The sequence below is a fragment of the Mastigoproctus giganteus genome, chromosome 6 (assembly GCF_048544385.1).
Source record: "Mastigoproctus giganteus isolate SK-2022 chromosome 6, ASM4854438v1, whole genome shotgun sequence".
NCBI classification, from domain to species: domain Eukaryota; kingdom Metazoa; phylum Arthropoda; class Arachnida; order Uropygi; family Thelyphonidae; genus Mastigoproctus; species Mastigoproctus giganteus.
The window spans coordinates 229,491,042-229,504,807 of record NC_143580.1 but is presented as its reverse complement, the minus strand read 5'-3'; the positions used below and the strand labels follow the sequence as shown (position 1 = coordinate 229,504,807).

The window sequence follows — 13,766 nt, the reverse complement described above, 5'->3', positions numbered from 1 at the left end:
TGGGAATCAGAATGTTAGGTAAGAAGAGAAACACATGGATTAGGCAGAAAACTCAAGTAAAGGACATTCTTATCAAAACTAAAGAACTAAAATGGTCTTGGGCAGGACACATAGCTCAAAGACATGATGACAGATGGGCTAAGAAAATAACAGAATGGTACCCAAGAGGAGCTAGAAGAAAACCTGGAAGACAATGACGGAGACAGACAGGTGAAATTCATGAGTTTGTGGGTAGTAAATGGATGGCCATTGCACAAAACAGAAGAAACTAGAAAGTTGCTGGAGAGGTCTTCATCTTGCAGTGGATTGAAAATGGCTGATGATGAGGATGAATAAGGATGCTTGTAAGTCTTTAGAATTTCTTTTGCATCATTCCTGAATACTATATGGTATATTTCAATAAAACCATTGCTACTTGCCTTTATTTAACTTAAATCTGTGCCTCCGAAGCACAGATTTAAGTTAAATAAAGCCAGTATGCACTTAATTGATCCTGGATTTCTGTAAATGAAATATTTGAGCCTTGGTGATGATTTTGAAGTCTACTGCATGCTCTGACGATACAAAGGTAGGCAGGGTTGTCAATGACACTACTGACACTATGCTGCTGCAACAGGATCTGGAAAGGTTGAGCAGATGGGCTGAGAGGTGGCAAACGAAGTTTAACATTGACAAATGTAAAGTACTACACATGGGAAACAGCAACTCCAGAGCAACGTATCAACTCTGTGGTACTACACTGACAGTGGTAGAGAATGAAAAGGGACCTGGGGGTGGTTGTGCAGGCAGATATGAAGTTCTCTGAGCAGTGCAGACGGGCTGCAAGAGTAGCTCATGGTGTATTGTCAATGATATATAGGAATTTTTCTAGCAGGGATAAGGAGGTGATTATTCCCTTGTATAAGGCAATGGTCAGGCCACACCTAGAGTACTGTATACAGGTCTGGAGGCCTCATTTCTAGAAGGATGTAGAGCTGCTGGAACGAGTACAGAGAAGGGCAACAAGATTAGTGAATGGAACAAAGGGGTGCTCTTACGAAGAAAGGCTTAAATTTTGCAAATTACAGTGTCTGGAGACTAGGCACCAGCGAGGTGATCTGATAGAGGTGTATAAAGCCTTGAATGGTTTGAGCATGCTCAATGCTGATAGGATTCTTCCTCTCGCTCAGAATAATCACCTGAGAGGGCATAAATTCAAATTGAGGAAAGACAGATGTAGGATAGACGTGCGGAAATTTGCCTTTAGCCAGCGGGTGGTTGGTTGGTGGAACAGACTTCCAGCCCTTGTCGTGGAAGTTGATAGCCTAAATAAGTTTAAGGCTCAGCTGGACAGGTATTTTGAACGAACAGTGGGGTGAAGTGGAAGTGGTTTTTTTTTTTTTTTTGGCTGATGCTGCATAAGCTTGCTTTCTTGCATCAAATGCCTCTACTAATGCTAATGCTAATGCTGACACTTTATCTGTGGATCATACTGAAACACCCAGCACTTATCTTCAGTGACAATACAGTTGAGGAAATTAGGATTGTCTTGTCAAGTCTGGAGAAGTCTTAACATAATGACACTCTTCATTGCTTCTGCTTATCTGTGAGCCTCTGTGGCACAAATTTTGTACAGACTTTTCCTTTCCCTAAATCTTCATGCAGAATTCGACAAACATCGCCTTATTCATATTCAATATCCTTATCCTTATTCATTAGCCATCATTCAAAGGTTGCCACAGTTTCTCAAACTTTTGCAACTCTGTCCCCATTTCAAGAGTTTGATGGATCCCCACTTCTTGGGTCATCACAAACATCCTCACATCCATCTTTGAACCATTTATACCATTCAAACACACTGGTATGACTTAATATTTCGTCATCATAAACAGTTTTTAACATTTCTGTTGCAGATTGTCTTAGTTTAAAGCAAAATGTGTTATTCATTTGTTGCTCCATTCCAAACTTGTGACACAGAATGTTAATGCTACTAATGAAATGATTGTTACTTGCCACCTGTCAAACTACTGGACAATATCTGTACTACCATCTGTTGGAGGAAGTTTGAACTACAACATACCACTTCATGCCTTAGATTTTATGTGTTTCTTAGCTAACAGCATAACCTCTCCTCCCTTCCTATCCTGTCTGTCCTTTCTGTACACATTATACTCCCCAAATTCAAATTCTGCATTCCTTATATGTGCATAACACCACTTCTCTGATATCCCAACAATGACCCCATTTGATGTCTCGACCAGCACTTCAAATTCATCAAATTTATTTACTATGCTCCTAGCATTTGTGTACATGCAACTGTTCTTACTCTTATTTACCGTAACACAACCTGTTCATTTATTTGTTACACGATGATTCCCATCAGTCCTTGAAATCTGTGGCACCTTGCTTTCCAGGCTGCTGCTCATTCCAATAGAAGCAGTGCAAGAATTACTTTCACCTCTGCCTGTGGCTATTGTTAATCTATTAGTTTGCATATCCTCCCCCAAGCTAGCAGTTTTTCTGACCCACTTTACCCTACCTTGAAGCATCAGCATATATTCTTGCACCCTTTCTATTTACTGAAAGTATTTAAGTGTGTGTCCTATCCCTATAAAGTATCTACAGGGATAGGATACACTTAAATACTTTCAGTAAATATAAAGGGTGCAAGAATATATGCTGATGCTTCGAGGCAGAGTAAGGTGGGTCAGAAAAACTGCTAGCTTGGGAGAGGTTATGCAGATATGGTCAAACCTGTTATAAGTGTAGATTGATATAATAGCACTTCACTTAAAACAAAATTCTCAAGTAGTATAATGGTGAGATAACAAGAAATTATTTTTCATAAAGTTTCATAAAGCCTTTGTTTTTATATTTAAAAGTTGAAGACATCTTCAGTACCCTTATGTTACAAGACTCACCTCTATCTTAAAAGGGTATTAGAACATTCTTATTAATAAAAAATATATATATAAAGTATTTAAGGGCAAAGGCTTCATGCTACGAGATAGAATGACTAATATGTAGGTTAGTGCAAATGCATCATTTTAACAAAGCTATCTACCAAAGTAGTTAAATTAATTAAATTGGCATCGTTTTGGTTATATCTCATATTGTGACTGTCTTCACGAGTTGCCATGGTATTGTACTACCTCGAATAAATAACACTTCACCAGTGGAGAAGACTATTGTTATTTATTCTCAGCGGATACCGCCACCACCCAGACGGCACCGTTTAAAAGCTTGTTGGCTTCTCTTCAGTGTGGGCAGGTACCCTGGTGTTGCAATAGTGACAACCCAGTTATGAAGTATAAGATATAACCAGTTATGAAGATATGAGATATAACCAAAATGATGCCAATTTATTTAATTAATTTAACTACTTAAATAGATAACTACTTTGGTAGATAGCTATGTTAAAATGATGCATTTGCACTAACCTACATAAAAAAAAAAAAAATTATAACAGTTTTTCATTTTCTAATTTATATTTTAATCAAATGACAATTCATATCTTTTACTACTCTTTTTTTTCAGTGCTTTGTCTTCCATCTGTATAAAGGTGTACGAGCAGGTGGTGGAATTGGTAAGTTGGATAGGATTAAACTATATTAAATCATTTAATTAGATTTTTATAGGTTCCCCTGAAAGAAAAAAAAACTATTACTTATTAATTTCCAGTTTGAATTTAGCAGCTCTCCTTCTATATAGCTTCATAATTTTACACAAAGTTTTGTTTTAGTAGTCTTGAAAGTGATATGTGTTGGTTACACAGAGTGAAATTTGCAAAACATAGTAATACATGTGTTAATTTGAATTTTCATACACATAACGGTTTTATGAACTTGAAACTGGAAATGACCAATAATTTCATGTTTATAATTTATATTTATTGTTTTTTTTCCAACAGAATTTTTTTAAAAATTAATCCTGAAAATAAATGTAAAAAAATAGCATTTTTAAAAACCCAAAAATGTTTTTCAGAAATAAAAAAAAAAAAAGAAATAGGCGAATCTGTCAGGCCCCATGCCACTCTGTTATGACTGGGAGGTGCCATTGCTGAAAAAATGTTTTTAACCTTTAATCTGCCAGTGGTCACACAGGTCAGATAATGTGAAAAACATTTTTGCCCATTTTTGATGGTTGAAGATTAAAAAAAATAAATAAATAAACTTCCTTCCTTAATATAGACCCTGTTTTACTCAAGTTGTTTGTGAAGTGATATTTTATAGTTTTCACAGAGTAATTGTGTGAAAGAACCTGACAGATGCATCAGGAACCCTTTTTTGCAACTTTCAGTTTCCTCAGGTACATAGAACCTCATAGGTGATAGTCCTGTTTTTTTTTTTTTTTTTGATTCATCAAATGATTGCTGTTCCAGTTTGTCCATTTCTTAGAAGTGACATTATTAGTTTAGTCTGTTTTCTCAGAAGTAACAACAAATGTAACAAATAAAAGTAGTGTCCATGTTGTTCTGTTCAAGGAAATGCATCAGTTACTTTCTCTAGCCTTCTAAACTTTTAACTTTGTAAATAAAGCATAGTCTCAGCCTTGATATTTTAGGACATTTCCAGAATAATTATCTAAAAAAAGTGATTGGAAAAACATGGTGAGATGAGAACTCTTGGAAGGGCTGTTCTTTTTTTGTGATAGTTTTCATGAAGAACTTACTATATTCAGTAGTTTTATATAATAAAACACTAGAAAACTGAAGAACTTATTATTTATTCACAGATATGAATAAATAATAAAATGATTACTGGAACAAGTTGCCTTCACAGGTAGTTAGGCTGGCCCTGATTGATCTAGTGATTTACAAAGTGATTTTCAAATTTTCTATAAAGAAGTGGTTAAAGATTTCTAAAGCCTTCTTACTTTCAAAGTTATTTATTTTCTGTTTCTTTTTAAATAAAGAAGGAAGCCTCCTATAAGAAAGGAAAGACACCTTTCTTTTGTATATATAACTAACTTTTCTAAAACACTAACCACTAACTTCTTATTGCTTGGTCACTGGTAACACCCCTCCTGCCTCCATGTGGCGGGGCCAGTAACCTGGGAATAAATCAACCCTCAGGGCTAAAAGGGGTAGAAATGGAAACCAATGAATTTCCTCGGCTAGAGCCCAAGAGCGCTCAATGTGAAACAGATCATGAAACAGACCATGACTTCTCTACCTCGAAGAGAATGAAAAAAGATGCTGGCAGACAGGAATCACCAGCCTTCCTGATTATTCATTATCTGTTGGCACAACCTGTTAGCTGTTATTTGGTTTTTAGGAGCATTAGCAACTAAGGCCATATTGCTCTGAGGATATGCAGTGGTCATTCCCTGACCTTTCCGCATCCTCCATATTTGGTGGTCACGGGCTTGAACCCCGGTCTAATCAAGAAGTGTGTGCTACGCACTGCCACTCCTGCCCACCTGGCGATGGAGGCGCTACAACCTGTTAGCAAGCTCTCCCCTTTCATCATACGATGCCTGGAACATGCAGCAGCATCACCAAAAATGGTGAAACATCTCCAATCTGGGGACTTGCTAATAGAGACTTCTCTCCCAAGACACTCTGAACAATTATTAGGACTCACTACTTTAAGCAGAATTCCAATTCAAGTCACTCCACATAACACCCTGAATTCATCCAAGGGAGTGATCACTGATTGGGATCTATTGAACGTTTCTGAAGAAGAAATAGTACAGGAACAAAATATAACACAAGCTTTGTTTGTTAGTTTGTTATTTGGTTTTTAGGAGCATTAGCAACTAAGGCCATATTGCTCCGGGATATGCGGTGGTCATTCCCTGACCTTTCCGCATCCTCCGTATTTGGTGGTGACGGGCTCGAACCCCGGTCTAATCAAGAAGCGTGTGCTACGCACTGCTGCTCCTTCCCACCTGGCTATGGAGGCGCCTAGATATATAACACAAGCAAAAAGAATCATTATCCCCAGGGGCTCATATCTATCCCCAGGGGCTCATATCTGGTGTGTATGGGCTTGGCACACCCAGGGTCCTGAGCTGGATATCATCATTCTTCTCTTTCTTGGTGATTCCTCTCTCTCTCTCTCTCTCTCAGGGTACTCGGGAATTTTTTTTTTGTCTGGTGCAGCATAAGCCTCAGGCTTCCTTGCACCATATGGCTAATAATAATAATAATAAATAATAATGATACGAAAAGATGGTACCTTAGTCCCAACACGTAACATAATTCTAACCTTTAATACACTGAATCTACTAGCTTCAGTCAAAGCAAGTTACTTAAATTGCTGTGTTCGACCTTTTATCCCAAATCCCCTAAGATGCTACAAATGCCAGAAATTTGGTCACTCCCAGATAGTATGCTGTGGCATTTCAACATGTCCAAACTGTGGCTCTACAACTCATACCAAGTCAGAATGCAAGGCCTAATTGCAGGGGCGACCACCCAGCATACTCTTAAAGAATGTGATCTCTGGAAGCTAGGAAAGAAAATACAAAAATACAAGACTGAAAATAAAGTCTCATATCAAGAAGCTAGAAAATAAATTAAACTAATCATTCCAAAAAGCTCTTATGCCTTGGCTATCCACTATCACTAATCAGTAGCATGTCAGACAGAAGTACCAGATAAATCGATCGCAGACTGGGCTCGATCAGTTCTATCGACTCAGCTTACAACTAAGCCAAAGACAGTAGATCAAAGTAACAATACACCTCTCACAGTTCCAATCCAAAACATAACCCACAGTAAAGTAACAGAAAAAATGCAAAAATCAGATCCTATTGAGGTTAATCAACCCCCCCTCAACAGGGATGGATACTGATGATATGAACACACAAGATCTTCTCGAATTACATGCAGATGGTGAAATGGAAGATAACAATGATTCAACATGCCCCAATTTTCCCAGAAAAGAAAAATCTAAACTAGAACATCACAAATAACCCACTTATAAAAAGCAGCCAAATTCAACTCCCTCTTAGAAATCCAAATAATGGAACATATCATCCAATGGAACTGTAGAGGCCTTCGCAGTAACATTGATGATATCCATGAATTAATTCACCACTACAGACCTCTTGCAATGTGCTTGCAGGAAACAAATTTGACACCTCAGATCTCAATCAAAATCAAAAATTATACTATGTTCAGACAAGACAGAGCTGGCACTAACAGTGCTCATGGAGGAGTAGCAATAATCGTGGATTCAAGAGGGGATACCATCCCCTCCAGATGCAACCCTTTACAAACCGCCTTAGAAGTTGTTGCCACTCGCACTGTAAATGGTATTACTCTGATACTGGTTTCAATTTATCTTCCACCAAATCATCAATATACCATTCAAGAAATCGAAGATCTTGTTTTGCAGTTACCATCTCTATTTTGTTTACTAGGAGACTTTAATGCCCACCATCCACTATGGAGTTCCCCTATCTCAGACAGACGAGGGAAGCTTATTGAAATGTTGATAGACAGGCAGAATTTAACTTTACTAAATACTGGCACTCCTACGTATATCCATCTCCCTACAGGTTCAACATCTGCAATAGACCTTTCCATTTGTTCCCCAATCCTCTTTCCAAGTATAGATTGGGTAACTCTGAGTGATCCTTATAGCAGCAACCATTATCCGATAATCTGCAAAATTCAAACATCCTGTTTCTTCCCAACAGAAAATCCAATTAAATGGAAATTTTCAAGGGCTTACGGGACAAAATACAGATCGCACATATCATTTGACAACTATATCATTCAGTCATGTTCCATCAACAGTGTTACTGAGCACATCACAAATCAAATTCTGACAGCCGCATTAGCTGCCATTCCTCAATATAAGTAAGATTTAGACGAAAAACAAATTACTGATGGATTGAAGACTGCAACCATGTGAAAAAAAGAGAAAAACAAAGCATGGAACCTTTTCCGCAAACATCCAACTACCTCCAACCTTATTAATTATAAACGTCTTAGAGCAAAAGCTCGTTACATCAGACGCAAAGCAAAAAAAGAAAATTGGATTAAATTTGCCTCATCAGTAAATAAAAATACCGATATCAAATTAATCTGGAGAAAAATAAAATGTTTCAACAGTAAATTTCCTCCTTTATCCACCCCACTACTGAACTGGAATGGGCAGGAGCTTTCTACTCCTACAGAAATATCAACTGCACTGGGGATCATATTTACTCAGTTGTCCTCTTCTATCGCCTATGATCAAACATTTCAAAAATTTAAAACAGTTGCAGAGAAATCCAAATTAAGTTTCACTGACAATTCTGCTTTACCTTATAATCAACCATTTACCATGCTTGAACTGCAGCAATCCCTTACCAACCCAAGAAACAGTGCTTGCTGGCCCTGATGGGATATATTATGTAATGCTCCGAAATTTAGATCAAAGATCACTCTCCTTGCTACTAATATTTTTCAATCAAATTTTTTCCGAGCATACCTTCCAAGTTCCTGGCGTCATTCTTATGTACTAGCAATTGCAAAGCCTGGTAAAGATCATTCTGTTCTGCAAAATTACAAGCCAATATCCCTTACCAGCTGTCTCAGCAAAACCCTCAAGAAAATGCTACATCGCCGTCTCACTTGGTTCCTGGAGTCCCAAAACTTGATTAACAACAACCAGTTTGGTTTCCGGAAAAACTGATCTTCATTGGACCTCATGATCAAAACCGAGACAAATATTAGAAATGCTTTCATCAAGAAGGAACATCTCGTCGTGGTGTGTCTTGACGTTGAGAAAGCCTTTGATACTACATGGCATTTCAGCATCTTAAAAGATCTATATTCTCTTGGCCTGAGAGGCAATTTACCATACTTTATCAAAATTTTCTTCAACAGCGATCCTTTCAAGTTCATTACCGGGAACCCTCTCTAAGGTCTTTACCCAAAAAGAAGGAATTCTGCAAGGGTCTGTTCTCAGTGCCACTTTGTTTGCAGTGAGAATTAACCATATAATTTAACTCATTCTGAAAACTGTAGATTCGTACCTTTTTGCAGATGATCTCTCAATTTCCTGTCATTCTCAAAACATGCATTAAATTGAACGCCAACTACAAATATCAATTAATTGCATCCTGACATGGATGATACAAAATGATTATAGACTATCCAGCCAGAAATCTACTGCCATTCACTTCTGTACCAGACGCAATATGCATCCTGAACCCGAGCTCCACTTGAATAACCATCCTCTTCCCATAGCTAATAGTATTCATCTACTAGGATTACTTTTCAACAGTAAGTTAAACTTCCAAAAGCACAATGAATATCTCCATACTAATTTTCAAAAGAAACTGAACATACTCAGTCTTATCAGTGACAACATGGGGAGCAGATTGTTACAGCCTGCTTCACTTCTACAGAACCATAATTAGATCACGCCTGGACTACGGCGTGCCTGTTTTAGATTCTGCTAGGGTGAGTGTTTTATCTCACCTCAGCCCTATTCAACATTCAGCTCTTAGAACAGCACTAGGTGCATTCACAACATCTCCAGTGCAAAGTTTGTATGTTGAAGCCCATGAACCTCCTCTAAATATCAGGAGAAAGATGTTGCTGTTGAACTATGCAACCAAGATCCAAAGTCAGATAACCATCCTAATTGGTCAATACTTTATGATCCGCAGTATATGACCTTCTACAGAAACAAACCACAGACAGTTCGGCCTACTGGTATTAGGCTAAAACATCTAGCAGAAGTTTGGGATATACACTTCAATAAAATCTTGCAAGATCCTATAGATCCCGACCCTCCATGGTCTGTCATCATGCCATCTTGTGACAATTATTTCCACCAGTGGGGGAAAACACTCTCTATCAGACTCTAACATCCAACAGCTACACATTGAGCATACTCAACATTATCCCGACTTCGCTAAAATATATACAGATGGATCAGGTGCAGCAGTGGTACTCCCTGATACTTCATTTCTCTATCTCTTCCAACAGAGTGTAGTAGCTACACGACCGAATTATATGCCATAAAGCTTGCATTAGAAAATATTTTCCATGTGTCAATTGAAAAGAGCACAATATATGCAGACTCGCAAGGTTCCATATTAGCATTGCAAAGCAATTCCCCACCTATTCACCCGTTATTAAAGCCAGGGTCCTGAGCTGGATATCATCATTCTTCTCTTTCTTGGTGATTCCTTACTACTTCTCTCTCAATTTTTTTTTTTTTTTTGGTCGGTGCAGCATAAGCCTCAGGCTCTCTTGCAACATATGGATTATAATAATAATAATATGGCTAAAACCAATACTAGCATTGTAATATATAAACAGAAATATTTGTGCATGTGTAATTTTAAAATTTTGCACTCTTAGTCATTTTCTACACTGGAAAATGAAAGTTTCTATTAATTTCATATTTATTTTTATGGTTTTAACTTTTTTTCTTCACTTTCAACAGAATTAATGTTTAAAATATGTGTAAAAAGCATAGAATTTTTTAAAAATTTAAATTTTTTATTAAAATATAAAAAGTTAAATACAATAAGTAAGGAAATCTATTAAGAAAAGATTACATGTATGCTGCAAGCTGAATTTAATAAATCAAAATTTTTTTCCATAACTAAAAAACAAATATAGTCATGTGTAAAAAACAAATATGGTAAGCAAGCATGAGTTCCAGCTTCAGACTTTGTTTTAAGCCTATTTACAGGAAATTTCTTGATTAAAATTTCTTTCAATTTCTGTATTTGTAATACAGAAATTGAAAGAAATTTGTAATACAGAAATTGAGAGACAAACTTTTGTTGAAAGTATTATAATTTACTTCTAAGAGAATAGAGTAGTTTTAGAATGCAGAAGAGAACAAAAACATTGCAGTGATGTATGCTCTGCATGACTCCTTATGGATAAAATTACATGCTTTTTAAGGTGTACATTTTACTTCAACAACAAATACAATTACTATAGTTATTTTTCCAGTAGCCTGTGATATTCATACTGATTTCCTAAAATAAAGTATAGAACAGACTTAAAATAAATCCAAAAAAATTCATTCACTTAAATTCTTATCCATAGTTCCTAATCAAGCAGATTTCAGGCTTAACTCACCTGGCTTGCATGTAAACTAAATAAATCATATCATCCAACTATAACAAAAAATTATACTGTTTTCCTTATTAAAGCTATGATAAACAGAATATTTAGTCTGTTTCCATCTACATTAAACTAAATATTGTTTTCACAATAAGTTCCTCTGTGTTCAATATATCAAGAACCCTCTTCTGAACTAACAAAAATTAGCCTGGACTAATAAACAAACTTCTACATGTCTGCATTGTGCCTGCTGAGACTGAGCAACAGAGTTCCATCTAAATAAAATTTAAGCTATCCTATGCTGGCTTGAAAATAGATGGACTGCTAATGCCATTCACTCTTCTACAGCGTATTGTGTCTTGAAGTTTGTTCTGTTATTATTATGGTGTGTTTACACCAATCTTATATAGATTATTATACTCTTAAAGATATGATGCATTTAATTTTACTTAAATATTATCACGTACACCTTCTGGCATCTCTCATATTGTGGGATTATCTTCACAACTGGAATGTCTGTCTGCAATACCAGGGTACCTGCCCACCCACCGATGAAAGGCCAACAAGCCTTGAAACTGTGCTGTCTGGGTGGTAGTGCCCACCGAAAATAAGTAACAATAGTCTTCTCTTTTAGTGAAGTGTTACTTATTTGAGGTAGTGCAATACATGGCAACTCATTGTGAAGGAAGAGCACAATATGAGATACAGATAAAATGATGCCCTTCACGCTACTAACGTAGTTTTTTATTTAAGAGTTGTCTATGGTGTGTTTACACCAATATTATACTCTTAAAGATATGATGCCTTGTTGCATTTAATTTTACTTAAATATGTTACTATTACAGAAATCTAATAATGATACAGTTATGATTTAATGAAGTTCATGATATTCAGCCATGTCTTATATACTATTCAGGATGCTATGTAGGAAAATTGCATTGTGGAGAGCCAAATGGAAGTTTGAATCTCCACAGTTCTCATGGGGGTTTCCACCCATCACTCATTCTGTCTCAGTATGTTATTAGTTGTTGTCCTCAGTCATCCTACATGCCAAGATGATTATATCAGTTTCTTGAATACTACACTAATACCACTGTAATTGAGTTGCTAAAAGAACCATAAAACACAAATTTTTCATAAAACTTTTTCAGGAGTTAAAACATCAACCAGGAGTTAACTTTTTTAACTCCTGGTTGATATTTTGCTGGGATTTCTGACAAGACTGTTGCTCTGTCCTTCTGAGTACCACAGATCATGAGCTTTCATAGTGTTCCTGTGTGTTGCTGGATGATAGTGTTACATTCATGCTTCCATTTCATGATAACATCCTGACAGCTACTTTGGAAGGCAGTCAGCAATAGAACGAATCAACAAGCCAGCAATGTGACATCCCACAATAACAGTCTTCTCGAAATCAGCTCGACTCTATGGCTTATAATAAACTGATGTTTATTATAACTATATTTTATTTTTAGATTGTTTTACTGTATTTTAATTTATTTGTTTTATTTCTTTTGTGTAATTTTATTTTTAGATATACAATTATAATAAACACTGGTTTAGTTTTATGAAAAATTTGAGTTTTATGATTCTTTTAGTGACTCAATTAGTAGTATCAGTGCATTTGAGAACTTCATAGAATGGATATTCTTGATGCAAGAAGCCTTTTTGTTAATATTCCAAGTTGTGTGGACCTCTGCACCCATCACCCCATTTAAATGTCCCCAAGAGGTTGAATACTGAATCTTCCACTGGCTGAATCTCCTTCCTAGGCGCATTATAGCCTTAGTTGCTAATGCGCCAATAAAATCCAAAACAAACCAAACCAATCTCCTTCCTAAGAAAACCACTCATCATTTACAAAACCAAGACTATTGTAATGTCAGCATGTTGCACAAATATTATAGTCAAGGTCATCTTGATTAAAATACTTCAAATGAAGCACTTCATTGTGTAAAGTTTGGAATCTATTTATTATTAATAGAGTCTAAAAATCATGCATTTCATGGATGTTTTTATTTCCTTCAGGAAATTTTGTCAATTTTTTTTTTACTTATTTAACGCATTATATTTTGTTTGATAAACAGTGTAACAGTCCTAGTCATGTCCTTTAGCTTATTTTTAAATTTAGTTAAGAGTTTTTGTAAGTTATGACTTAATATTAATAGTGCTTTAGTATCAGTAATTTGGCACAAATATCGTATCACATAACTAGTAGTGTAGCACATGGTAGTGGAATTGTAGGGTTTTAATTGTAGTAAATAAATGGCCTGTAGGTTCTAATCATGTAGGTTGGCATATTTTTTTTTTTTTAGCTAAGAAATTTTATTTTTAGTGTGATAAAAAAAATTTTAACTACGAAAGTAACAGTGTAACATAATACATATAATGTATTACGTTACACTGTTACTTTCGTAGTTTAAATTTTTTTTGATGTAATACATATAATGTATTACGTTACACTATTACAGATTAAATTAGTATTCAGTATTCTCAGCTTAAATTGAATTTAAACAGAAATCATGCCTCAGATTAGAGCAGCAAAGCAACGGGCTCAAAGTAGCGGGAGTGCTGTGGTTCAGAGGGAAATGAAGGGGAACAGTTCTCATATGAATGATGGACTTACAAAATGTACTGCTTGTGCAATGTTTGTGCATCTATCTGGAACGGGACATGAAACAGCCAAGGATGGTGTCTTGATGTCTATTCAGTGCAAAGAGTATGAGGAAATTAGATTCAAACTCAGCATTCT

At 36.1% G+C, this 13,766-nt stretch overlaps 1 protein-coding gene across 1 annotated transcript in view; it reads left to right on the top strand.

The window, feature by feature from the left end:
* RyR (Ryanodine receptor) overlaps positions 1-13,766 on the top strand; it is an 841,404-nt gene that overhangs the window by 813,389 nt on the left and 14,249 nt on the right. Inside the window, exon 100 of the mRNA XM_090376454.1 lies at positions 3,517-3,565. Coding sequence (XP_090232580.1) covers positions 3,517-3,565 — 49 coding nt within the window. The remainder of the gene's footprint in view (positions 1-3,516; positions 3,566-13,766) is intronic.